Here is a 26,883-nt window from a genome sequence, read left to right on the forward strand (position 1 = left end):
ACCAGTCTTGGACTGTACTGATAAAGGCCTAAATAAATCTGAAATTTGTTGGACTATTATTATCTTTAAAACAAATATTTAGTATGAATCAGACAGTGTCTGTAAAGCACACTGTATTTTTTAAATGATAAAGCTAGAAAAGAAAAATTTAGGCATGTTTTTAAAAGTAGTTTTGGGGTAGAGTTACAGATGGGCCATGTGCATACATGTAATAAAATCAACATATTTTCATTACCACTTAAGTTGCACATGCTTTACTGTTTTGGTGAGAAGGGGTGAAGCATTGATGACCAGTGTGCTATCCTGGGGTCTTGGCAGTTTCTGGGGTTAAGGCCTCTCCCTGATCTGCAGCAAACGAACAGATGGGCCTTCTGCTCCCCTGACTAAAGTGGTGCAGAGCTTGCCTCTGATGTAGTCACTGGTCTTTTTCCTTTTCCTGAGCAGACCAAATTGAGCCCAGCCCCCTCTGCAGAATCAGCACCCATTCTTCAGAGATCTGTTCTCTGACTTAGAGACTCAAAAGAAGGAATGTTCCCATGGGAGATGACTCATTGGTATGAAAAACAAGCTTGGGAGCTGATATTAGCAGATGGTGAAGATGGATGGGCCAGTTAATAATTTATGAATCTAATAATCGTGTGGTGCATTATTTTGATAATAAGAAACATATTAAAGCCTTAGTATTTATATAAGTTGCCTTGTACATTTAAAAACGGAAAAGTCATCTAGATTAGCCCTCTGCTTTAAGATCTCTTCTTCACGATGGGGTGACACTCAGGTGACGACAAGTAGGGAAGGTTAGCAAGAAGAGCTTATCCTATCTCTTGGGCAGCCCAGGGCGTCAGACAGATGGAGTCAGTTCTGAGAAGGCCAGGAAGTCAGGGCCCCCGGAACTGAATCCATGCTGTTCACCCAAGCACTGCTTCTTGAGTAAAAGATTTCTCTTTTGTCAGAATGATTTTCATGGTATGTTGTGAAGGCACTGGCCATGGATGACCTTGGAGAAGCTATGTGAATACTATGCCTGCTGTTCTGAGGCATCGGTGTTTCATATGAAAGTTTCCTGGCTCAGCAGAGGGGTGGCCAAGGACCTTCATGGCAGCAGGTGCTGGTTAGACTGCCTGGATGACAGGGATTCCTGTTTGTGTGTCATCTGCCGGTCTTCTTATGCTACTGTTTGTGCGAGCTGAGCACGCAGCATGCTCCCTGATGATGAGAGAGCAGAAAGCTGTCTCCCTTGGATGAATGCAGTCAGGCTACTCTGTTGCTTCTACTCCTTCTTGGGCAGATGTCTAACTGGGTGTGTGTGTGTGTGTGTGTGTGTGTGTGCTGGCAGTGCACAGCTGTGATCTGTGCCATACCCAGGAGTGCCAAATGCTCCTCTCGTGGCGGTCGAGCTTTGATCTCTACAAATTCTCCATTGGTGTATTCCCTGTAAACCACTTTCTTGTACTGAGAGCCGATCCAGTTTTCAGTGTGGTTCATGAATATATCTCCGTGTCTGCAAATCAGAAGCAACAGGAATTAAAGTCGTTAGAGGGTAGAAAAACCTTGAGTGCTTCTGCATGATTTGGAGGTGCGGGCACTGGAGCAGTGCTTCCAAAACCGGGCTATGATCAGGATCTCCCTGGGGAGCTGGCCCTTTACATCAGACTTTATGGAAGTGGGGCCAGGAATCTGCATTTGAAAGCATCTCTGGGGCTTTACATGTGGCAGTCCAGCATCAGCCTACCTTCCACTCTTGGGAACCACTGCTCTAGAGCCCTGCTGGGACACAGAGAACAGACTCGTGGATGCAGTGGGGGAAGGAGAGGGCAGGACGAATTGAGAGAGTGTCACTGACACACATGCACACCACCATGTGTCAAATAGAGAGCTGCTGCTGCATAGATAGCCAGCTGGCTGCTCTATAACACAGGGGGTTCAATTTGATGTTCTGTGATAGCCTGGAGGGACCAATGATGAGGAAAGAGTGGTGAGTGGGGAGGGAGACTTGAGAGGGAGGCGATATATGCACACTTACAGCTGATTCATGTTGTGCGGCAGAAACCAACACAACATTGTAAAGCAATTAGTCTCAATTAAAACAAAAAAAACAAATAAACCCTGCTGGGTGCTGCATAGTGCCAGACTTAGTCAGAGACTCCCAAAGGCACTTTGAGATTACATTAGCTTCCTGGGACCAACCAGCCTCACGCAAATGTTCATCCATGCACATGCGCACACCCCACCACCCTGCATTCCTTCAGATTTCATATGTTGTTCTGTACCCTGCTATGTTTTTCCACTGTAAAGATCTCAAGAAAGTCTGTGGGTTGTGTATTGCGCATATGCATGTGTGCAAAGTCTCTTCAGTTAGGTCTGACTCTTTTTGACCCTATGGACTGTAACTCACCAGGCTCCTCTGTCCATGGGATTCTCCAGGCAAGAACACTGGAGTGGGTTGCCATGCCCTCCTCCAGAGGATCTTCCAACCCAGGGATCGAACCCATGCTTCCTGTGGCTCCTGAATTGCAGGCGGATTCTTTACCACTGGGCCACCAGGGAAGCCCCATATTCTGCATATACTTATATACAAATATAAATACAGTTGATTCTTGTTATTCACAATAGTGTGCTCTATTCAGTATTTGGAGAGTCACTCCAAATACTGAACCATTGTTCCTAAGGGAAATACAGGGTTAAGTTCCTTCGAATCTCTGGTTACAATATATTTATCAACAGATCAATATATAAATTCGATAGATGTGTGTTTCTGTTTAAAGACATATCATGTGATATATATTACTGATCCATAATCACTGAACTCATGACCGATAATACACTGACTCATGCCTGAATGAAGCTTATCTAAAACCTGTTTTTCCTCTGTTAGGTATATTACAGCACTACCTTCCGTGCTTGGGAATCCTAGACAGCATTTCAGCCTTACTCTGGGTGGGGAGGGACATTTTAAACAGCTAAGTCACCAACAAAAAGCACAAAGAAGAAAAAAGTGACACTAAATAGATGACTAAAAGGACAGTTGGAAGAGCTAAAACAAGGAAACAGAGAGATGCCTTGTTGGTTTGACCTCTGCTGGGAATGTGAACATCAGGTGACACAAATTTTTCACTGTTCTATTCGTATCTGCAAGTGACCATGAAAGCACCACAAGAATTGATTTGAGGGTTACAGATAAATTTCAGCAAGTGGGCAATTTTGCAAATATGAAATCTGCAAATAATGAGGATCAACTCTATATTTTATCTAGTAACAACATAGATCACTACAAGAGACAGAAACAAATCTATCAACTTCATCTCCAAAATATATTGTGTCTCACATCCTTCCATTTCCCATGGTCAAACTCCCCACACTATAACCTAAGTCACCGACTTCATCTGTTGACTCACCCGTATTAACTGAAACTGTTCCTAACCATGTTCTCTGCTCCCGATTCTCCTCCCTTCCCTCTCCTCTCTACACTACAGGCAGAGAGATCCTAAACTACACATTTGAATACGTCAGTCCTTGTCGAAAAGATTTTTATGGCTTCCCACTGGCAGACTCCTTGATTTAGCTTTCATACCCCTTTCCCTGATGCGAAGAGCCGACATATTGGAAAAGACCCTGATGCTGGGAAAGACAAAGCAAAAGAGGAAGGAGGCGGCAGAGGATGAGATGGTTAGGTAGCATCACCGACTCAATGGACAAGAATTTGAGCAAACTTTGGGAGACAGTGGAGGACAGAGGAGCCTGGAGGGCTGCAGTCCATGGGGTCGAAATGAATCGGACATGACCTAGTGGCTGAACAACAACAAAACTTCCCCATTTGTCTCTGCCAAGCTCCCAAACCTGGTTTCCCATCACCGCCACCCAAACGCTCTATGCTCACGCAGTTCTACACACTCCCTCTCGTGAACCCTGCAGGCCCTCCACACCTGCAGGGCTTTCCCATGCTGCCTTCCTGTGCTGTTCACCTCTTCAACAGGCCCTCCCTTCAAAGACCACCTCCTCCCAGAAGCCTTCCCTGACCACCCACCCTCTCCCTCTCCCACAGTGCCTGTACGACTCAGCGTGTTTGCTCTAATGTCTTCCCCCACCGGAACATGAAATCTGTGTGGAAAGGACCTTGTGTGCCCTTCTCAGCACTTTGCACAGTCCCAAGCACACAGTAGGTATTTTACAAATGCATGTATATACCTTCTACCCTGCACTGTGTGCTTTCCAAGGAAGAAAATTTTCTTCTACTTTTATTTTCCAGGAGTCCTAGAAGCATGTGTGGTGGTGACAAGCCCAGACTCTTGAGCTACCTGTGCTGTTTTCTAGCTTCCCTTCTCTGCAAAATGAGGTGATAATAATTCACCCAACTCTCAGGAGTGATGTGAGGATCATAGGAGTTGGGACATATAAAGCTATGTCAGCATCAGACACCTGTTAAGAACCACCTGAGCGCTTACTCTATCGTCATCTCACTGGGAGGTCATGTAACAGTGCTGGGCCAGAGCTGATGGAGTGGGAAATGCTCAGCAAAAGGCCTGGCTTACGAGAGGTGGTGCTCAATAGATGCTGAGTCTTACCTCAAATTCCAGGTTAGTTAAATTACATGTGCATCAGTCTACAAGTTCAAGAGTGCTAGGAAGTGAAGTGAAAGTCGCTCAGTCAGGTCCAACTCTTTGCGGCCCCATGGACTATACAGTCCATGGAATTCTCCAGGCCAGAATACTGGAGTGGGTAGCCTTTCCCTTCCCCAGGGGATCTTCCCCACCCAGAGATCAAACTGGGGTCTCTTGCATTGCAGGCAGATTATTTACCAGATGAGCTATGAGGGAATTCTCTGTAGCAACCTACTCTTTGTTTTCAAATTCCCTCCCACTGCATAGATGCTGGCATTGTGCTGACAGTCCCATTTGTTGCCTTTCTGGGATCCTGAGTTCTCCCCACTATGTTCTTAGGAAGCCACAGGGAAAGACTTCCAGGTTCCAAGGTGAGGCAGAGGGTCTGTGCTGACCAGGACAATAAATGTTTCAGGGAAAACCCATACTGAGGGGTGGTTTGAAACCTGGAGATGTCCTAAGATATGGCCTCGGGTCAGATGGCAGATGCATAGTAACTGGGGTAGGAGGGCATTTGCTCCTGGGCTCTGATCTATGGGGGTGCCACAGACTGCCACTGGGACAACCTGTCACTGCAACTCTGTCCTGCATAAAGAGCTGTTGCTTTTTAAACAGGCGAAATCAATTTTAACAATTTCAGTTAACCCAACACAACCAAAATTTTATCATTTCATCATGTGATAATTGTAAGATATTTGTTAGTTATATAGTTTATGTTTTTGTTCATACCGATTCTATGAAATTCAATGTATGTTTTATACTTACGGTTCATCTCAATTTGGACTACCACATTTCAAGTGTTCTATAGCCAAGTATGGATACACTCTACTATATTAGTGCTGATCTAGAAGACTGCGGTTGTGGCTCTTCTGTTATATTTTTAATAGGTGAAAATGCTCTCATTTCACTTTGTTGTCATTTATTTATGGGCAAGACCAGAATGGCAGGGACAGGGTGCAGACACACCCACCGCCCTCTATCTCTCTAAGAAGCTTGAAAGACAATCCCAGAAGATTAAAGCTAGCTCTTTCTGCCAGCCTGGATGGATGGGGCTGAAAACAGAAATTACACTGAGTTTCAAGAAAATAATGAAGGATATATTTCTTACATACTCATGGGCTAGGACTGTACATATGACAATTATTATACAATAATGTCTTCAGAGATAGCAGCCTGTTAATGAAATAATTATTTTAGAAAAGACCAAATTAGTATTCATTTCACTTTATACTGAATTATCCATTTTTAACTTGTATAAGCAGCACTACTTTGGCAGGGGGCGTGTCTGGTTTAACAAAATGTGTTGGTGAATAATTGAAGTGAAGTGAAGTGAAAGTCACTCAGTCATGTCCAACTCTTTGTGACCCCATAGACCGTAGCCTGCCAGGCTCCTCTGTCCACAGGATTCTCCAGGCAAAAATACTGGAGTGGGTTGACATTTCCTTCTCCCTGGGAAGGGCTACCCATCCAGGCAACCCACTCCAGTATTCTTGCCTGGAGAATCCTGTGGACAGAGGAGCCTGGAGGGCTGCTGTCCATGGGGTCGCACAGAGTCGGACATGACTGAAGCGACTTAGCATGCATGCATGCGTGCACTGGAGAAGGAAATGGCAACCCACTCTAGTGTTCTTGCCTGGAGAATCCCAGGGACAGAGGAGCCTGGTGGGCTGCCGTCTATGGGGTCACACAGAGCTGGACACGACTGAAGCGACTTAGCAGCAGCAGCACTTTCCAAGGGATGTTCGCAACCAAGGGATCAAACCCAGGTCTCACATTGCAGGCGTATTCTTTACTGTCTGAGCCACCAGGGAAGCCCAAGAATACTGGAGTGGGTAGCCTACCCCTTCTCCAGCGGATCTTCCCAATCCAGGGATTGAACCAGAGTGTCCTGCATTGCAGGTGGGTTCTTTACCAGCTGAGCTACCAGGGAAACCTGGTGAATCTTGGAATGAATTTTAAAGCATCCTACCCTTGAGGCAAATCTTTTACAACTGAGTGATTTTGTTTCTTCATTTATCCACAAGGTGGCACCATTATATTCTTTCCATGAGCCTGAACCCTCAAAACAGGCAGAGTAAGAAAAACAGAACAGGCTATGATTCCTAAAAGCTGATGTAGAGGAGTTGGTGGGGATCATAACCACAGAAGGTGCATGAAGGCTGGGCAAGAGAGGGCAAGGGAAGTGTGATAATAAATATCAAAGAGGAACAGGGCATGAACGTCAGCATGGCATGGTGATGAGAACACGGATTTGTCCTTCAAAAAGGTCAGTGTTCAACTCCACTTCTGCCAGTGACTGAGTGAACCATGGGGCGGTGCCACCCAGGCAGAAGGCGCTAACCCCGGGGAGGAGGCCTGCAGGCCTGCCCCCCAGACAGTTCAGCCCTGAAGGCCGGGCCGGAGGGCACCCGTGCTCAGCAGTGCGCAAGGTCCTCGAGCCCGCGGATTCCTCTGTGCTCTGCAAGGGCAGCGCCTCCACAGGAGGGCAAGCCTCATGGAAGCTCTGGGGACCCGGCCAACGAGGGGACCTGCCCTTCCTGCCCCAGCCCGGTAATCTCCACCTCCCCCGCCCCTCGGGTGTCCCCGCGGCCAGTGACTGCCGGCGGCCCCCACCCCGCCCATCTACAGCGCCACACCCACCCCAGCTCTGCGCAGAGGCCCTGCGTCTCCGCACCACGTCCCTCGGGGTTCCCGGGAGGCGAGCCCCTGTACTGACCCCTTCCCCCAGCCCATCTACAGGCCTCCCCCACCTCTGCGCAGCGGGCCTGCCTCTCTCTGCACCGCATCCCCTGAGTCCCCGGGAGGCGAGCCCCTGCGCTGACCTGCCCCGCGCTCGCTCAGACCCACGTGCGTGGCCCGCCAGCCTCCCGAGGACCAGACTGGCTTCAGACCACTCCCTCGGAGGGGGACGGCGACTTCCCTAGGCTTTCGTGTTTCTGAGTGACATGTCTGTGTGCCAGGACTGGGCAGACAGCACCCGGGGCCCTTTTAGGTTCCGCGTTTGCCGAACGTCCACGCACTTGTGCGAACCCACCCCAGACACGGCGGCGGCTCGGCCTGTGGTACCTTTCCCCTCTTGCGTCCAAGTGCTGCTTTTCGAACTCCCAGTTTTTGTTAGGGGCATAATCCCATTCTACCTCTTCAGCGGCGATGTAAAAGGTTCTTATCATCCCATAGGGCTGCTCAGGAGGGTCCTTGTTGCCGCAGCTGCTGACCTCATATATCTGATGCATGCCTCTTGCCAAGTGGTGCAGGGTGGAGCAAAAGACCCTGAAGATTCCTGGAAGAGACATGGCTTGGCGTTCAGAGCGATGCTCGAGCGCTTGCTTTTGATTTGCTAGCAAACCTCCGTAATTATTAAAAAATAACCCGTCGGGTGGGTTTTTAAGATATCAACTTTCTATAGCATTTAAAAATCAGACCCTAAGAGGAATAAATTACTTGTAAATATATTTACGTATGGGGGGAAATACCATCTGAAATTCATCTGTCATGTCCAAAAACAAATAAAGAAAAAACCTGTAAAGTTGCTGCCAAGAAATTATTTCTCTGGGTCTCCCCTATTGTACACACCTATTAGAGGATAGTCACTCCTGGAAAAAAATCATTGATAGGTATCTTCTCCCAGCCCAGTTTAAAAGGAACTAATTACCTGTCTAGACAAAGTTCAAATTAGGTCAGGCTTCTGAAGTCATGGCTTTTGCCCTAAAAGGTTTTATAAGCTATAAGGTGCAATATACAAATAAGCTATTACTCTTAAAGATAAATGTATTTTTTCATTAAGCCCTTGAGCAGAGGAGGGTCTCATTTCCAGTGGTAGGTCTACATTAAGCCAGATGAAAAGGAAAAAGAAATAGCAACCATCCTATCTGACTGAGAACTATATGATTTTTTAAGCTGAATTTTCTAGATGCCTTGGCATCAATATACATATTTTAATTAAATTCACAATAAAATCATACAAAATCAAATTATTGGAAGATGTTAACTCAGGGAAATTATTGGATCAACAAATCTCTGTTCTCAGAGGTGAATGAGAGTGTGGGTCTCATTAACTATCTACAATGCACAGAGATAGCATCTATCATGTCTAAATATTGCCAAATTATCCCTTCAGGATGAGCCAAAACCATTGGTTCATAGGGTACCCTAGCACACCCAGGCACAAATGGTGACCCTCTGTAAAAACAAAGAGAAGACCCTTCTGACAACAGAGGTGGCCAGAGCTTCTTCTGCCTGTGCTGGTCTCCAGGCAGCCCACTATTTGTATGCTAATCATCCCTTCAACAGAGGAGGAATTTTCTTTTCTAAGAACAAAGAGGAGCTTAAAGTCTTGATTATGGTGATATTTTCACAGATGCATACTATTTCCACACTCATCAATTTACATGTATAAAATATACAGCTTTTTGTGTTTCAGTCATACATCAATAAAGTGGTTTAAAAAAAAAAAAGATCAAAGAGGAAATGTTTGACTTTCAGCTGACAGGCTACTCTACCCATGTTTGGGTACTCCTTTTAGCTTAGAAGATGGGGCGGCAACAGGTGAAATGACTCAGCTTTTCAGCAGTCACTGATTTATACTCACCGCCAAACATAAGCTGGAAAGCACTGTCATGTAGCTCTTTAGAAGCCTGGAGGGCCTGTGAGTAAGTAACCATGTCCCTAAAATTATTCCAGCCATCTCTAGCTTTGAATGCTGTTTCTATGAAGTAAAACTATTTGGCTGTTTCCCTCTTGTCCCCTCTTTGGTCTTGAAGAGTGAATTTTAAAAAAGTAATTGTTCCAAAGGCATCCCTTGGGGTGATTCATAATTGATCAATCAATTAATATAGAAAGGTTGAATACTAGAAGCTTACAAGGCAAGGATTAATGGAGCCCCTAGTCTGAGGCAGTACTTTGGCAAAAGTTTTGAAGCTCAAGGCTCTTTTTCTTTTTTTTTTTTCTATAAAAATCCATGTATTTTATTTGGTAGGTAAGTCATGGCGACTTTTCCTCTCTCAACCAGATAACTGAATGTAAAATCATGGAGAAAATATGCATTTACACTCACAGCAGCCAGAAGTGAACGTTGAGGCGGGAACTCACAGCAGCCAGAAGTGAATGTTGAGGCAGGGTTAGGTGGCTCCCAGGGTCCATATGTTTTCTATATATTTCTCTGATGACTTAAAATTTTAGATTTGTCTCAGGTAGAAATGTTTAACGTGTAAAGAGGTGACGTAAGTCATATTTACTACTTGTTAATAGAAAAGAGTAGCTTTGAAGAGCTCTATCTTCTTTTCTCTTTGAATTTTTTTTTCCCTCAAATCTCAAATTCTTAACCAGTGACAGAGAGTAGCATCTAAAATGCAGTTCCAGTGTGAAGGAAAGAAGTAAATACCTATTTATAAAGGAAACAGAGCAGGCAAGTACTTATCTTGAGTAGCATATTGGTTTCATTTTTAGACCAATGAAAAAGTTGGTTTGGAGAAACATGTTGAATATCCACAGCATTTACTATTCTTATTTTTCATGAGAGTATATGTTGCCAAATATTACCCTTTATCTTTTATTAAAATGCCCCAGTGACCTAATTAACTTATTAATCTCTAAGAGAAGGGATGGGTACTGGCACTTCAACGGGCTCTCCATGGACTCCGGATCCAACACAGCTTGCTTTCTGGGTACCCGAGAGAATGACAATAGGCAAGTCCCTGTTTGGACTCATCAAGAGACCACTATCAATCTCTAGAGAAGGGAGATAAGTTCACATCTACAACCTGGAAGCAACCACCAGTCTGCTCATGTCTGGTTGATGCTTCCAAGCAGCAACTAAAATGAAGTCTGTGTTTAAAGAGAATAAACAAGCAAACAAAAATACTCTTTCTTGGGCTGAATTGTTCATGGATATAAATAAAGAGCATTCTCCTAGGATTTGTGAGGCCAGGTCACTTAGAGGACTCCTACTTTTGCTTTATGGATGTTATTAGATGCTTTTCCTCTGTTCTTCACATTATGTGTTTGAAATACAATAGTCAGGACTCTCTGATTCTACTCAAGGCTATATTTCCTTCTGCACACGCAGAAGTGCCCAAATTCAACCAATTTCTTCTGGGGAAAGACCCTAAGAGTACTTGCCTGAAGATAGGAATCTGGTCACCTGAGCTGGCCCTGCCAAGTTTACCTGCACGGTCTGGCTGCATGAATGCCGTTGTGGAGACGTGGGGAAACAGCGCCAGGGAGTCCCGGTGAGTCCCTCGTAGGTGGATGGTGTTCCCTTGAAAATAAACTCCATGCATGTCCGTGTCAGTGCCCATGCCAATCAGATGCCAGGAGACTCTATCCTTTTTGCACATGGTTAGGCCTGGCTGGTTGCCATACATGTAGCCATTAATAGCTAAATGGAAGGAAAAGGAGAGCAGAGTGCACTATTATTTTGTAGATGTGCTGAAAACACATCACCTTAGTGAAAGATTATCAGTGCATATGGAGGCAGTGGTATTCAAGTTCAAAATTTACAGAAGATCCTATTATCAGAGAATAAAGAGTACTGGGAAAAAGTCAGGTGTTGTATCAAATTTAAATGGAGACTGAACTTAATAACGAATAATGAAAATACACTAAAACAGTGAAACTGTTCTATTTAACAATGTATACACAGGACATGAATTCTAAGAAGTAATAAAAAATAAACAGGTTGTTTTCTTAAGCAATTTTTTTCTGACAAAATTATTTGATAGCATTATATAATATCTTTCATTTCACATTTTAGTTTTGCAGATTATAAAAAGCATCATCCTTGAAAAAATATTTACAGATTTCATGAATTTCCCCAAAGTCTTTTTTTTAAAACTCTTTATATGGAAGTCATTTTCTTTTAAGGTTCTTATCCTGTCATCTCCCTTGTTAAGTGTCTTTTCCTCAGTTATTCATTTAATTCTGTCAGATCCTCATTTGCCAATGGCTTTGCATTTCATTCTAGAAGTTATCAGACATCCCTTCACTGATTTTATGGATCTTGCATCACTTGAAAGATTTGCAGTTGATTGACATTATATTTGCATGTCTGGTCAGTGAAGAGGGATTTGAGAAGTAGGGAAGGGACACTAAGTTTTAAGAGGTTAGCCCTTGAATAAATAGTTTTGCCTTATGATAATTTTGATTTTCCAACTTCAGTAAAATAACTGACAAGACTTTGAATAATGATCACTTAGATATGAAAAGTCTTTGTACCTCCAGAAATGCAAATTGCTTTTCTCTTTGACATCAACCTCAATCCACTGACAGCAGCTACACGCGCCCCCTCTGGGGGATGACCACTATGACTGAGTACACTGAGGCGTGACTGTGCCTAACTGCGTCTCAGGCTTGATGTCCTGGAGAGAGACACCCCCCACTCCACTCCTTCTACAGCCTGTCCACCACACACGTAAATGGTCTCCTGTTAGAATCTCATTGTCAAATAAAATTACCTTTTGTTTCTTTATCTGTGAATGAGTGGTGTTTGGTAATTTTACTCAAATATCTGGAATTATTAGCAGAAATTCCAAGAAGCCCTGGAGCTGCTAAGAAGAATATCACACTTTCTGAAGAAAATCTTTGATCATGATGTTGCAAATAAACTGTCTTGTCCATTGAATGTTAAAGAGATATCATTTTAAATTTTTTTCATTTTATTTATTTTAATTGGAGGCTAATTACTTTACAGTATTGTAGTGGGTTTTGCCATACATTGACATGAATCAGCCATGGGTGTACATGTGTTCCCCATCCCAAATCCCCCTCCCACCTCCCTCCCCATCCCATTGTAAATTGTAGTGCTAACAGTTTAGTCCTTGGTAGAGCTGGTAGAGAATTCTCTGTTGCCTAGGAACTCCAGTTTAACACTTCTCTTTCCTAGGAATTCCCTGATGATCCAGTAGTTAGGATTCCACATTCTCACTGCTGGAGGCCCAGGTCAGGGAATTAAGATACCACAAAGCTGTGTGGCATGCCCTCACCCACTCCGGAACCTCTTTTTCTGGAACATTCATTCATTCATTTATATATTCAACAAGCAGATTGGAACATAGACTGTATAACACGAGCAATGCAAACATTGTATGCCATGTAAGGCATTTTCTCTTTGGTATTGTAGCCAACTTTCTCCTACTCATGCAAGCAAGACTGGAGACAAAATTTAATTTATAATTAATGTGAAGCTTAAACTAAATACATAATTTCCTTGAATTTTGCCTTAAACATTACATATTCTGCAGGTTTAAAATATACAAATATATCAAATTGCCAAAGCAGGAAGGGACTGGATTTGACATGATCCATTAGGTTGTTTTCTGTTTTCTATATACAGGCTTCTCTGTATATAGATCCCTTTTGCAGCCTAGCTTTTCCATTAAGCGATTGCTATGTTTCCTAATTTATAGCTTAGTTTACCTTTTTATTGGCTATTATAAAGGTTGGGGACAAATTTTGTCTTCAGTTATAACAAATTTTTTTTTATAAGATGATGTTGAAAGTGCATTATTCCTTGTTTTCCATTGGTCCAAGAAGGGGTTCAGTTGGAACAGAGCATCTGAGACCACAAAAGTATGAGCCAGTGCTGTGGGTCACTTGGAGCCTTGAACATTTTTGGACTTCCATGGGAGAAAGAGAGACTTTTTTGCACTTCTTTGGGAGAGAAGGGGAAGGCTATTTCACTATTTTCTCATAATGTTTTAAAGGCAATAAATAGATGCTATGCTTGGTCCTAAAACAAGGTCTGTTATCTTGCCATGTTTGCTTTAGGTATTGAAAGAAATTTTTATTGAAACATATTTGATTTATAATATTATATTAGTTTTAAGTATACAACATGGTGATTCAATATGTTTATAGATTATACTCCATTTAAAGTTAATATAAAATAATGGCAATATTTCCATATGTTGTATAATATACCCTTGTAGCTTATTTATTTTATTCATAGTAGTATTTTTTTCTTAATCCCATAGCCCTATCTTACCCCTTCACCCTTCCCTCTCCCCACCGATAACCATTAGTTTGTTCTCTATATCTATGAATCTGTTTTTTCATTGTTGTTGTATATATTCCTTTGTTCTATTTTTTAGATTCCACATATAAGTGAAAGCATACAATATTTGTCTTTCTCCGTCTGACTTATTTCACTAAGCATAATATTCTCTAGATCCATCCATGTTGTTGCAAATGGCAGAATTTCATTCCTTTTTTATGTCTTAGCTTTATTCCTTATATATGTGTGTGTGTGTATACACATGAACATTGGGCTGCATGCATCATTTTGAATTAGTGGTTTTGGGGTTTTTTGTTTCCAGAACTGAAATTGTTGGGTCATATGGTAGTTCTATTTTTATTTTTTTGAGACACTTCCATACTGTTTTCCACAATGGCTGCACCAATTTACATTTCCATCAATTGTGTATAATGGTTCCCTTTTCTCCACATCCTGTCTAACATTTGCTGTTTGTGTTCTTTTTGATGATAGCTATTCTGACGTGAGCTGATACCTCATTGTGGTTTCGATTTGCATTTCTCTGATGTAGCAATGCTGTTGAGCATCTTTTCAGGTGTCTGTTGGTTGGCCATCTGCATTTCCTCTTTGGAAAAATGTCTATTCAATTCTTCTGCCCCATTTTTAATCATATTGTTTGTTTCTTTGATTTTGGGTTGTACAAGTTGTTTCTATTTGTTGACTATTAATCTCTTGTCAGGCATATCATTTGCAAACATTTTCTCCCATTCAGTAGGTTGTCTTTTCATTTTGTTGATGGTTTCCTTTGCTGTACACAAGCTTTTCAATTTAATTAGATCTCATTTGCTTATTTTTACTTTTTTTTTCTTTACTTTAGGAGACAGATCCAAAAAACTATTGCTAGGATTTATGTCAAAGAGTGTTCTGCCTCTGTTTTTCTCTGGGAGTTTCATAGTATCCAGTCTTACATTTAGATCTTTAATTCATTTTATTTTTGTATATTAGTGTTAGAGAATCTTCTAATTTCATTCTATAGTTGTCCAGTTTTCCCTGAAACACTTATTGTAGAGACTGTCTTCTCCATTCTATATTCTTGCCTCCTTTGTCATAGAGTGATTGACAGAAGCACATGGGTTTATTTTTAGCCTCTCTATTCTATTCCATTGATCTGTGTCTGGTTTTGTGCTTGTGCCAAACTATTTTGATTACTATGCTAAGCCACTTCAGTCGTGTCCAACTCTTTGCAACCCTATGAACTGTAGCCCTCCAGGCTCCTCTATCCATGGGATTCTCCAGGCAAGAATACTGGAGTGAGTTTGCTTTACCCTCCTCTAGTGATCTTCCCAACCCAGGGATCAAATGCTGTGTCCCTTATGTCTGCTGTATTGGCAGGCAGATTCTTTACCACTAGCACCACCCAGGAAGCCCCTTGATTGTCTGAAGTCAGGCAGCATTGAGTCCTTCAGCTCTGTTCTTTCTCAAGATTCATTTGGCTTTTTGGGGTCTTTTGTGTTTCTACACAAATTTTAAAATTATTTGTTTTAGTTCTGTGAAAAATGCCCTTGATATTTTGATAGAGATTGCACTGAATCCATAGGTTGCCTTGAGCAGAATGGTCATTTAAAAATATTGATTCCTTCAATATAGTGAAAATGAGTATACTACCCAAAGCAATCTATAGCTTCAATGCAATCCCTATCAAGCCACCAATAGTATTTTTCAGAGAACTAGAACAAATAATTTCACAATTTGTATGGAAGTACAAAAAACCTCAAATAGCCAAAGCAATCTTGAGAAAGAAGAATGGAACTGGAGGAATCAACCTGCCTGACTTCAGGCTCTACTACAAAGCCACAGTCATCAAGACAGTATGATACTGGCACAAAGACAGAAATATAGATCAATGGAACAAAACAGAAAGCCCAGAGATAAATCCATGCACCTATAGACACCTTATCTTTGACAAAGGAGGCAAGAATATACAATGGAGAAAAGACAATCTCTTTAACAGGTGATGCTGAGAAAACTGGTCAACCACTTGTAAAAGAATGAAACTAGAACACTTTCTAACACCATACACAAAAATAAACTCAAAATGGATTAAAGATCTAAATGTAAGACCAGAAACTATAAAACTCTTAGAGGAAAACATAGGCGAAACACTCTCTGACATAAACCACAGCAGGATCCTCTATGACCCACTTCCCACGAATATTGGAAATAAAAGCAAAAATAAACAAATGGGACCTAATTAAAATTAAAAGCTTCTGCACAACAAAGGAAACTATAAGCAAGGTGAAAAGACAGCCTTCAGAATGGGAGAAAATAATAGCAAATGAAGCAACTGACAAAGAATTAATCTCAAAAATATACAAGCAACTCCTACAGCTCAATTCCAGAAAAATAAACGACTCAATCAAAAAGTGGGCCAAAGAACTAAATAGACATTTCTCCAAAGAAGACATACAGATGGCTAACAAACACATGAAAAGATGCTCAACATCACTCATTATCGAGAAATGCAAATCAAAACCACAATGAGGTACCATTTCACGCCAGTCAGAATGGCTGCTATCCAGAAGTCTACAAGCAATAAATGCTGGAGAGGGTGTGGAGAAAAGGGAACTCTCTTACACTGTTGGTGGGAATGCAAACTAGTACAGCCACTATGGAGAACAGTGTGGAGATTCCTTAAAAACTGGACATAGAACTGCCATATGACCCAGCAATCCCACTGCTCAGCATACACACCAAGGAAACCAGAATTGAAAGAGACACGTGTACCCCAATGTTCATCACAGCACTGTTTATAATAGCCAGGACATGGAAGCAACCTCAGCAGACAAATGGATAAGAAAGCTGTGGTACATATACACAATGGAGTATTACTCAGCCATTAAAAAGAATACATTTGAATCAGTTCTAATGAGGTAGATGAAACTGGAGCCTGTTATACAGAGTGAAGTAAGCCAGAAAGAAAAACACCAATACAGTATACTAACGCATATATATGGAATTTAGAAAGATGGTAACAATAAACCTGTATGTGAGACAGCAAAAGAGACACAGATGTAAAGAACAGTCTTTTGGACTCTGTGGGAGAGGGCGAGGGCAGGATGATATGGGAGAATGGCATTGAAACATGTAAATTATCACATGTGAAATGAATCGCCAGTCCAGGTTCGATGCATGATACAGGGTGCTCAGGACTGGTGCACTGGGATGACCCAGAGGGATGGGATGGGGAGGGAGGTGGGAGGATGGGAAACACATGTACACCCGTGGTGGACTCAAGTCAATGTATGGCAAAACCAATACAATATTGTAAAGTAAAAAGATAAATAAATAAAACTTAAAAACAAACAAGCAAAAAATATTGATTCTTACTATCCAAGATCACAGTATATCTTTGCCATCTGTTTTTGTCTTTTCCATCTTCAGTTTCTTTCATCAATGTCATATAGTTTTCTGAGTACAAGTCCTTTGCCTCTCAAGATAAATTTATTCCTAGGTATTTTATTCTTTTTGATGAGATGGTAAGTGAGATTTTTTCTTAATTTCTTTTTCTTATAATGCATTGTTAGTGTGAATAAATGCAACAGATTTCTGTATATTAATTTTGTATTCGGCAACCTTACTAAATTCATTGATGAGCCCTAGTAGTTTTCTGGTAACTTCGTTAGGATTTTCTATGTATTGCATGCCACCTGAAAACAGTAATAGCTTTACTTCTTCTTTCCAATTTGGATGACTTATTTCCTTTTCTTTGGATTACTGTGACTTAGACTTCTATTATTATGTTGAATAAAATTGGCAAGAGTGGGTATCCTTGTCTTGTTCCTAATCTTAGAGGACATGCTTTCAGCTTTTCACCATTGAGTATAATGTTAGCTGTGGATTTGTCACATGACTTTTATTATATTAAGGTATGTTCCCTCTATGCCCACTTTCTGGAGAATTTTTTATCAAAAATGGGTGGTGAATTTTGTCAAAAGCTTTTTCTGCATCTATTGAAAGGACCATACTGTTTTTACTCTTCAGTTTGTTAATGTGTATATCACATTGATTGTTTTGTGGGTATTAAAAAGTCCTTGCATCCCTGAGATGAATTCTACTTGATCATAGTGCATTATCCTTTAAACGTGTTATTAGATTCAGTTGGCTAATATTTTGTTGAGGATTTTTGAATCTATGATCACTGGTGATATTGGCCTATAATTTTCCTTTTTTTGTGTGATACTTTTGTCTGGTTTTGGTATCAGGGTGATGGTGGACTCATAGAATGAGTTTGGAAGCATTCTTTCCTCTGCAATTATTTGGAATAGTTTTAAAATGTAGGTGTTAACTCTTCTCTAAATATTTGGTAGAATTCCAATTCTACCATATGGTGAAGACTGGATTTTTGTTTGCTTGGAGTTTTTAAATTACTGACTCAATTTCTTTACTGATAAGTGGTCTATTTGTATTTTCTATTTCTTCCTGATTCAGTCTTAGTAGATTGTACATTTCTAAAGATTTGTCCATTTCTTCCAAGTTGTCCATTTTATTGGCAAATAGATGCTTTTACTAGTCTTTTATGATCCTTTATATTTCTGTGGTGTCCGTTGTAACCTCTCCTTTTTCATTTCTGATTTTATTGATCTGGGTCCTTCCATTTTTTTCTTGATGAGTCTGGTTTATCAGTTTTATTTAACTTTTCAAAGAACCAGCTTTTAATTTCATTGATCCTTTCTATTTTTGTCTCTATTCACTTATTTCTGCTCTTATCCTTATGACTTCTTATCTTTCACTAACATTAGGTTTTATTTGCTTTTTCTCTAGCTCTTTTAGGTGTAAAGTTAGGTTTTTATTTGAAATTTTTCTTTTTTCCTGAAGTAAGCTTTTAAATTCTGTTGTAGAACTGTTTTTGCTATCTCATAAGTTTTGGATTGTCATGTTTTCATTTTCATTTATCTCTAGGTATTTTTTTGTTCCTCTTTGATTTCTTCAGTGATGTATTGGTTGTGTAGTAGTATATTGTTCAGCCTTCACCTGTTGTGTTTTTTTGTAGTTTTTTTCCTCAAAGTTAATTTCCAGTCTTATATAGTATTGTTTTCAAAAAAGGTGCTTGATGTGTTTTCAATTTTCTTAAATTTACAGAGGCTTGTTTAGTGGCTTAGCATATAATCTATCCTGGAGAATGTTCTGTTTGCACTTGAAAAGAATGTGTATTCTGTTGCTCTTGGATGAAAAAAAAAAAAATATATATATATATGTCTGTATATACACACACAGATATATAGATATATAGATATATAGATATGAAACAGTAATTTTCTACATTTATTATGTACTGTGACCTTTGCTAGTTCAAATTCTGTATTATTTTATCTACAGCTGATGAAGTGCTTTAGAAGTATTAAGCTTCATATCTCTTGAGATGGAGAAGTTTCACAATACCTTGTGAGGCTGAAGCCACAAAATATTTTAGTCATGACCAAGGATAATACCCAAGAAACCAAGCTTAAGATAACTACAGCATTCCAAATATTTTCACTTCAAATGTGATTATGACTTGACTTTACAAGAGGAAAAGATTTTTCATACCATGCATTCGGTTGGACTTCACAAACTCTTTGTCCTCCTTGTCAACGCTGAAGGGATGCCAGGTAAACTTCTGAATATTTTCATCAAGATACCTGCTCAGATTCTCATCAAAGACTGTAACTAGTAGGTAAAATTCCTTGTCTATTCCTTTCTACAGAGAAGAAAGAAATGAATGTATTAAAGTATAGCTTGGGAGACTTCTTAGCTCTACTTCACTTTGAAAGTTAACACAAAGTAACAGAAAGTAAATTAGGATCAACATCAGCCATAGATTTACTGGATCATTTTGTAAATCAAGATTCTGATAAATTCATTCTACACCCTATATATTCATCTTCCTCATTACATCCTTTCCTTCCCCATGTGACCTCCTCAGAGGAAGTAAGTCCCTGTTCAGAAGCTTTCCTAATCTGCAGTACTCCTGTTCTCAGGCTGGGCATCACCATGTTATTTTTGTCACTCTATACTCCATGTCCTGGCCTCGGCCTCTCTGACCTCATCTCCTTGTATTCACCCCCTAGCTCACTCCAGCCACCCTGGTCTTTTGTTCTTTTTTGAACACACCTAATTCATTCCTGCCTCAAGACCTTTTCACATGCTGTTCCCATTGTCTAGAAGGTTCTCCTAGGTCTTGCCTGGCTCCCTCCCTTATTCTGTTCCATTCCCTGCACCAATATCACCTCCCCGGAGTATCCTCGCCCCACCCTAGCTCAAAGTCCCTCATCTTCCTTCCTGCCTGCAAACTCACTCACTTTTCCGCACTCTACTCTTCTTCATAGCGCTTATCTCCACCTAAAATATTTCCTGTATGCACTTAAAATTTTGACTGTTGTCCCACTGTAATGTAGGCTTTGATACAGTAGGAAAGTTTTGGGTGTCTCTCTGTATTCCCAGCTCCAACAAAAATGCCTGGAAAACTAGACACTTAATACATGTTTTTGAGTGAGATAATGAATACATGTAATTCATGGCTTTGCTAAATTATATTAATTTGAGTTGATAATGGAATAATTCCCATGTGGATATTCCTAAACCACCTATTTGAATATTACTGACCACACAGCATACTGAATTGTCAAAATCTGCTTTTCTTTAAAGCTGAACCAGAGAGGTAACTGTGTTTTCTGTCTCTCAACCATCTTCCCACCTCTAACGGACTCCCTCCCAATCTACCCTTCATCCTGTCCTCTACTCCAGAGGGACCCTCACCAGTGCCATCTGATCACATCTCTCTCCTTCTCAATCTGGATAATACAATGTAATTCACAGTGATAGGTCCCTGCCTACCTTTTCAGCCTCATCTCTTGGCTCTTCCCTCCTGACACCTGAACCAAAGCAAGCCCAAGATCCTTGTAGCAATCTGAACTTGCTGTGTTCAGCAGGCCTCTGTCCTTTATACGCATTCTTCCTCAACTTTGATGGTCTGCCACCCTAATCCAACTTTAAGGGGACCTTAGCTGTCCCAGCTCTGTGATGCTTTCTTAACTTCTCATTGAAGGTAAGGTTATTCTTTGCTTTACGTTCTTACTATACCTTATATAACTTACTGCTTTTATCACATGGTGTTTTAGATCATGGGCTATGGAAAGAAACAATGTAGGCTTAAGATTTTTGAAAATAAAATATTAAAACTGGAGGGGGAATAAGGGATCAAATATATTTGGAAAGATATCAGGTTCTAGTGCCATTCTGCTTACATGTTATGACAACTGAGACAAATGACTTGTCTTCTCTAAGTCCTAATTCCCTCATTTGCAAAATGAGGATATGAGTTGTCCCTACTTCATATTTTTGGAGGGTTAAATTTGATACTATAGGCAAAGCACTTGGTGCACCCTCTAGCAAATACTAAGTACCTTGTGTTAACTGTTATTAACTGTGGTTGTGTTTGTACACAGGATGAGAAGGAACCACTGAGAGGAATTCGGTTGGAGAGCCTCATCATCTGAGAGTCATTTGTAAGGTAACTGGGTCTATGAAAGGGAAAATTAGCCCAGGAGGAGGTTAGAAGGTAGGTATAGGACCCTGTGTTGTAATTAATTTTGAGTCAACTTGTTTGGGTGCCCAGATATTTGGTCAAACTTTTTTCTAGCTATTTCCATGAGGGTGTGCTTGGATTTGATTCAGCGACTAAGTGAAGAAGATCACCCTCCCTAATGTGGGTGAGCCTCATCCAATCATTTGAAGGCCTTAATAGAACAACAAAAAATCTGACCCTCTCACAAGTAAAAGGGGATTCTTCTTGCCTTTGAACTGGAACATCAGCTTTTGCTTGCCTTTGAACTCAAACTCAAACACAGGCTCTTCCTTTCAAGACTGTTGGACTTTCGGGTCTCCTGAGTCTCTTTCTGTGACGTACCCTGCATATCTTGAAACTTGTCATCCTCCATAGTCATGTGAGCCTACTCCTTATCATAATTTTCTATCTATATATACATCCTAATGGTTCTTCTCTTCTACAGAACTAGGATTAATGCCGAATATAAAATATACCATTTAAACAAATAGCCTGCTATTTCTGATTAGTAAAGTAATTCAAAATGATTAAGTTGCTGACTTTCCCTCTTTCCATAAATGTGTTTAATATTATGTAGATATAGCTTGAAATGCTATGCTTTGCCACACTAATCAGTGTTGCTTAATAAAAGCCTCTAAGTTGGGACTTGCAAGAAAATATCTACTTGTTTTCTTGTTTCTTTGGTCATAGTGATTAACTCCTGGATTATAGTGATGAGCTACAGTGATTCTCAAACTTGGTTGCACATTGGAATCACCTAGAGATTCTGACCGGAGAAGGCAATGGCACCCCACTCCAGTACTCTTGCCTGGAAAATCCCATGGACGGAGGGGCCTGGTGGGCTGCAGTCCATGGGGTCGCTAAGAGTCGGACACAACTGAGAGACTTCACTTTCACTTTTCACTTTCATGCATCAGTGAAGGAAATGGCAACCCACTCTAGTGTTCTTGCCTGGAGAATCCCAGGGATGGGGAAGCCTGGTGGGCTGCTGTCTATGGGGTCGCACAGAGTCAGACGCGACTGACGCAACTTAGCAGCAGCAGCAGAGATTCTGACGTAATTGGTCTGAAACACCTGAATAAAGGATGTTTAAAAGGGCCCCAAGTTTTTTTTTTTTTTTTTTTTGAAGGTAGGGGGTGGGCAGGTAAGTCTAATGTGTAGACAAATTTGAGAAAATTGCATGCACACTAAGTTGCATCAGTCTTGTCCAACTCTGTGCAGCCATATGGACTGCAGCCTGCCAGGCTTCTCTGTCTATGGGATTTTGCAGGCAAGAATAGTGGAGTGGGTTACCATGCCCTCCTCCGGGGGATCTTCCTGACTCAGGGATCTAACCTGCAACTCTTATAGTCTACCTGCATTAGCAGGCAGATTCTTTACCACTAGCACCACCTGGGAAGCCCTTGAGAAAATTTTCCCCCTGCCCCCCAAAATATCCCAATTTATATTCTATATAGGTCTCTGGAGATTCTAGAATCAAAGCAATGCCCAGGGAAAGAGAGTCACCAAATTCCAGCCAAACAAGCAGAGTTCCTGGCTTTCTGCATAGGCATCAGTACATTTCAGATCTTAAATTTACACTAAAATTACCTTAAATTAAAATTTGCATCTTAAATTTATGAAAAATAAAATAAAATCCTCATGTAGAACTCGATTTCGAGAGCACTGAGGAAAAAATTCACCTTTTTGTAATGGAGAATTACTATTTACTCTCTACCCACATTCCTGATCTCTCTCACATACAACCCTGTGAGCCCGGTGACTTCTGAGGCCTACCTGTGTCGCATCAGCATTGAGAACGCCCGTTTTACAGACTAGCAAAGGCCCTACAAGGCCAGAGCTCGTGTCCTTGATTGGTTCAACGGCTGAGAAGTAAAGATAAGTCAGACAGGGTGGGTCATCAGCTGTTGGGCTGACACTTTCAGGCACCGTCCATCTGTATGTGAAGATCTCACCTGGCTTAACATGTGCCCCTGGCTTCAGAAATCCTGTGGAGACAAATAAAACAGCTACTCAAAGCAACAGCCAGGAATGAGAAACTTGTCAGACTGGGTCTTCCAGCTCAGGGTGCGTCTCTGTCTGATGATGTGCTTTGTGGAAGGACAGGTGTTTCCACTGTATCCTATCAGAGAGGTCAGTGCCACCATCTGCTGTTTTATGAGATAGATGCTTATATCAAAGGACTATCTTCTTCACAGTTTATACTTAATATCTTCATAGATTCTACTTCTTACTCAAATCTCAAGTTTAGCAAATATTAAAAGAATGATAATTGTCTTTAAATTATCTTTAAGACTGATAATTGCCCATTTATATATAAATGTAAATCCATAAAATATCATCTAATACCTTCTATGATGTGGAATTTATTATATTTGGGCCTTTAGAGGATACCCCAAGAAGTTAAACAAGAGACCTACATTTAAAGAGTTTTAAATCTAGAAGGTTAAACTAGGAAATAACCCAAATAACTACAAGTTAGAGGAGGTAAGCAAAGGCACAAGGTAACAAAGCTGGTAAAAGGCAGATCTGGGATTAAACCTAGGGCTGATTCCAAAGACTTTTTACTTGACCCTCACATTGTATTGTCAAACGAACACATTGCATCTCTTCAACTAGACTGAGGCCAGAGACTTCCTGCATTTTGTTTGTCCAGGGCTTGCAAACAGGTACACAGAAAGTTTTCTGAGATAAACAATAGAAATGTAGACATTTCAGCTGTCTTTAGGGTTCTTTCTGCAAAAGTCATCGTGAGCATTTTGACCAAGGAAGAGAATGTGGGCACAGGAGACATTGCTGCAGTGGGCAGGGGGTGCGAGGTGGGGGAGACTAGGGAATGGGGAATACTGCCTCCACCCTTTCCTTCTCTGTTCCCTCCCCAGCACCACAAAGCCTGCTCTGGACTGGGACCAGCCTCATACATGGGAATAAAGAAGTATCTCAGGAGTCATGGTATCTGCTATAGCGATGAGAAAGGCTTCCCACACAGCCAGGATTTCCCAAGAACAGTATCATGAATGGAAGGATAGTTCCTGTAGCCAATGGGTAGAAGCTGCTTTTCTTACATGTAGACAGCCTGTGTTACATACTCTGTGATTGGGGGATACATATATGATGGTAAGCCCACAAAAGTTTTAAATAAATATTTGCCCATAGAGACAAAGCAAAGCCCATGTGTAAGAGTTTCATTTCAATAAAACGTTGGAAATCAGATTTTCCCCTTAGCCTTACCCAGAGAATCCCATGCAACTACAGCAGAAAACTCTCCATCTTAGAGAAGTGGGTGAGGCTGTGAAAGTAGCCCACTTTGAGATTTATTATGTTACTGAGAGTAAAGGAATGGCATTAACGTTTCCTAAATATCTACTGTGCGCCAGATCCTGTCCTGAATTCTGTCTGAAGTGAAGTGATAGTCTCTCAGTTGTGTCCGACTCTTTGTGACCCCATTGACTGTATGTAGCCCCCAGGCTCCTCTATCTATGGAATTCTCCACAAAAGAATACTGGAGTGGATAGCCATTCTCTTCCCCAGGGGATCTTCCTGACCCAGGGATTGAACCCAGGTCTCCTGCATTGCAGGCAGATTCTTTACTGTCTGAGCCACCAAGGAAGCCCATGTATCCCTTCCCAAAGCCCTGTGAGGTGAGCATAATTCCCTGCACTTGATAGAGGAGAAGTGTAAGGTTCAGAAAGTTGAAATAGCTGCTCAAGCTCACAGGACTGGCAAGTAAAGGGCCCAGTATCCTCCCCAGTCACAGACTAGGACTTACCATCTACGTTTGGGGCTGCATCAGAAGCTTTGTCATAGATCACACCATGGGGCAAAATACTGTAGACCTTGTCAGCTTTGTTGGCAAATGTCACTAATAAAGTGTCACCTACCTCTGCCTTGATGACAGGACCTGAGAAATGTTGAGAGAAGAAGGGAGAAGAGATGAAAAGAGACAGAGAAGTGAATGGGAGCAGAAGAGTCATTCCCTGTTAGATTACATGCCCCACTGAAACATCTCCCTCGTTCCAAACGTGACAGATGATTTCACTGTACCCAGAATTCCAAGGTGGGCTTCTGCCTCAGAGAATCGCTTTCTTCGAGTAAAAGTTGCATCAACATACTCTGTGTACCGAGCCTTCCAGTATTTCCCTCCTATTCTGTTGTTGCCTTGTGTGAAGTAGAGCTCAGAGTCACTGTGGGAAAAGAAGGGAGTTGACTAGGAATATACCTCTGCACATCCATAATTAAGTGCCTTAATTATGAAGCTTTATTGTATTGTCTCTAGGCCATTCATCCACCCATCTCCCCAGAAAAGATAGCACAGTCTTCAGCCAAGTTCCCAGAAATAGTCGACCAGCCTTAAAATTCTTCAGAAGCTGTTTGGTGCTCAAGCTCATTTCTCTCTTAGCCATTGTACTTTCTTCCCCAGAGGTCCAGCAACCGAAGGAGGCATAGGTAAACTCCTTACTTACCAATACTGGAGTCCCAGATGGTGTCCTACAAAGTAACAAAGAGCTAACTGTTTTCTTTGCAGAATGAGCATCCCTCTATCTCTTGCTGATGTCAATATGAATAGTCTCTGCAAATAGTAAGCTCTGATATCTGGCATGATTAAGGAATGGAGTATCTAGTTAATCAAGTAGTTTAATCAGTGGAGTTACCATATAAACTATATATACAAAATACCAAATTTCAAACTTGTGAAATACAATAATGTAACTTCCAACTAGTACTATCCCTCCTCTGCTTCTGTCAGTGGTACCACCACTCTTGCAGACATGCCAGCTGTGTCTTCTTTTTCTGCCTCTTCCTCTTTTCTTGTTCATTCTGACTTTGTAACCTTTTATTTTGCACCCTTCCTTTTCTTCACCTTTATTTCGTCTTTTCCTTTCCTTTCTTCCCACAACCCACTCTACATGTGTGTGCTCCTCGCCTTGTGTTTAGACCATAGTATGAACCTCCTATCTATCCATGCAGCATCCTCTATCTTACATTGGCTCCCTTGAGTTTTTTTCTAAGCATACGCACTGATATTCCAAAACCTTTAAAATAGTCATTTTCATTGTCATTTTTTCTGCTCCAAAATCTTCAGTTGCTTCCAGTTGCCAATCAAATAAAGTTCAAACAGACTGGAGGACCTCTGCAAAGGATATCTGGTTTGCTCCAGGCCTCTCTCCACTGCTCTGTGTAAGTGCTCATGCCCCATGCAAATCCCTCACATGTCATTCACTCTGATCTAATCACTCTGCTTTACTTATGGCAGATGCTTTGCATTAACCCCTGCATCTAAAATTTCCCTGTCTTTGCAATTCACTTACATAAATTCTATCATTCAAAAGACCTACTTAAGTTTCACTTCCTTTGTGACGTATTTCTGGCTATCTTAGCTCTCTCTAAATGCCCAGACAACTTACTGTCTGGACAGCTTATCTTAATCTTATCTGTAACTTGCAAAGTCACTTCTCTTCTGCTGTATATTCAGCTTCTTTCTGTACCTGAGATCGGGAACATTATCTTAGACCTTCCTGCATCTCTCATGTCACTTAGTACATTGTGTTTTCACATATTACATTAAATATCCATTGAATATAACTTAATATTTCATATTTTATACGGTGCTTTCTAATTTTGGAAGGCTTCTAAGACATAATTCTCAATGTTAATTTTCACTATTCTGTTTATGGGAAAATACTAGTCAATAGGGAATGTTGATATCAAAGAGT

General features: G+C 41.1%; 1 protein-coding gene across 1 annotated transcript in view; it reads right to left on the reverse strand.

Moving 5' to 3' along the window:
* HEPHL1 (hephaestin like 1) overlaps positions 1–26,883 on the reverse strand; it is a 91,038-nt gene that overhangs the window by 18,654 nt on the left and 45,501 nt on the right. The window contains exons 7-13 of the mRNA XM_019955391.2: positions 25,214–25,353; positions 24,939–25,070; positions 22,946–23,157; positions 19,153–19,303; positions 10,762–10,974; positions 7,665–7,878; positions 1,362–1,501 (exon numbers count right to left, since the gene is read on the reverse strand). Coding sequence (XP_019810950.2) covers positions 1,362–1,501; positions 7,665–7,878; positions 10,762–10,974; positions 19,153–19,303; positions 22,946–23,157; positions 24,939–25,070; positions 25,214–25,353 — 1,202 coding nt within the window. The remainder of the gene's footprint in view (positions 1–1,361; positions 1,502–7,664; positions 7,879–10,761; positions 10,975–19,152; positions 19,304–22,945; positions 23,158–24,938; positions 25,071–25,213; positions 25,354–26,883) is intronic.

Source organism: Bos indicus, chromosome 29 (assembly GCF_029378745.1).
Source record: "Bos indicus isolate NIAB-ARS_2022 breed Sahiwal x Tharparkar chromosome 29, NIAB-ARS_B.indTharparkar_mat_pri_1.0, whole genome shotgun sequence".
In the NCBI taxonomy this organism is placed as follows: Eukaryota; Metazoa; Chordata; class Mammalia; order Artiodactyla; family Bovidae; genus Bos; species Bos indicus.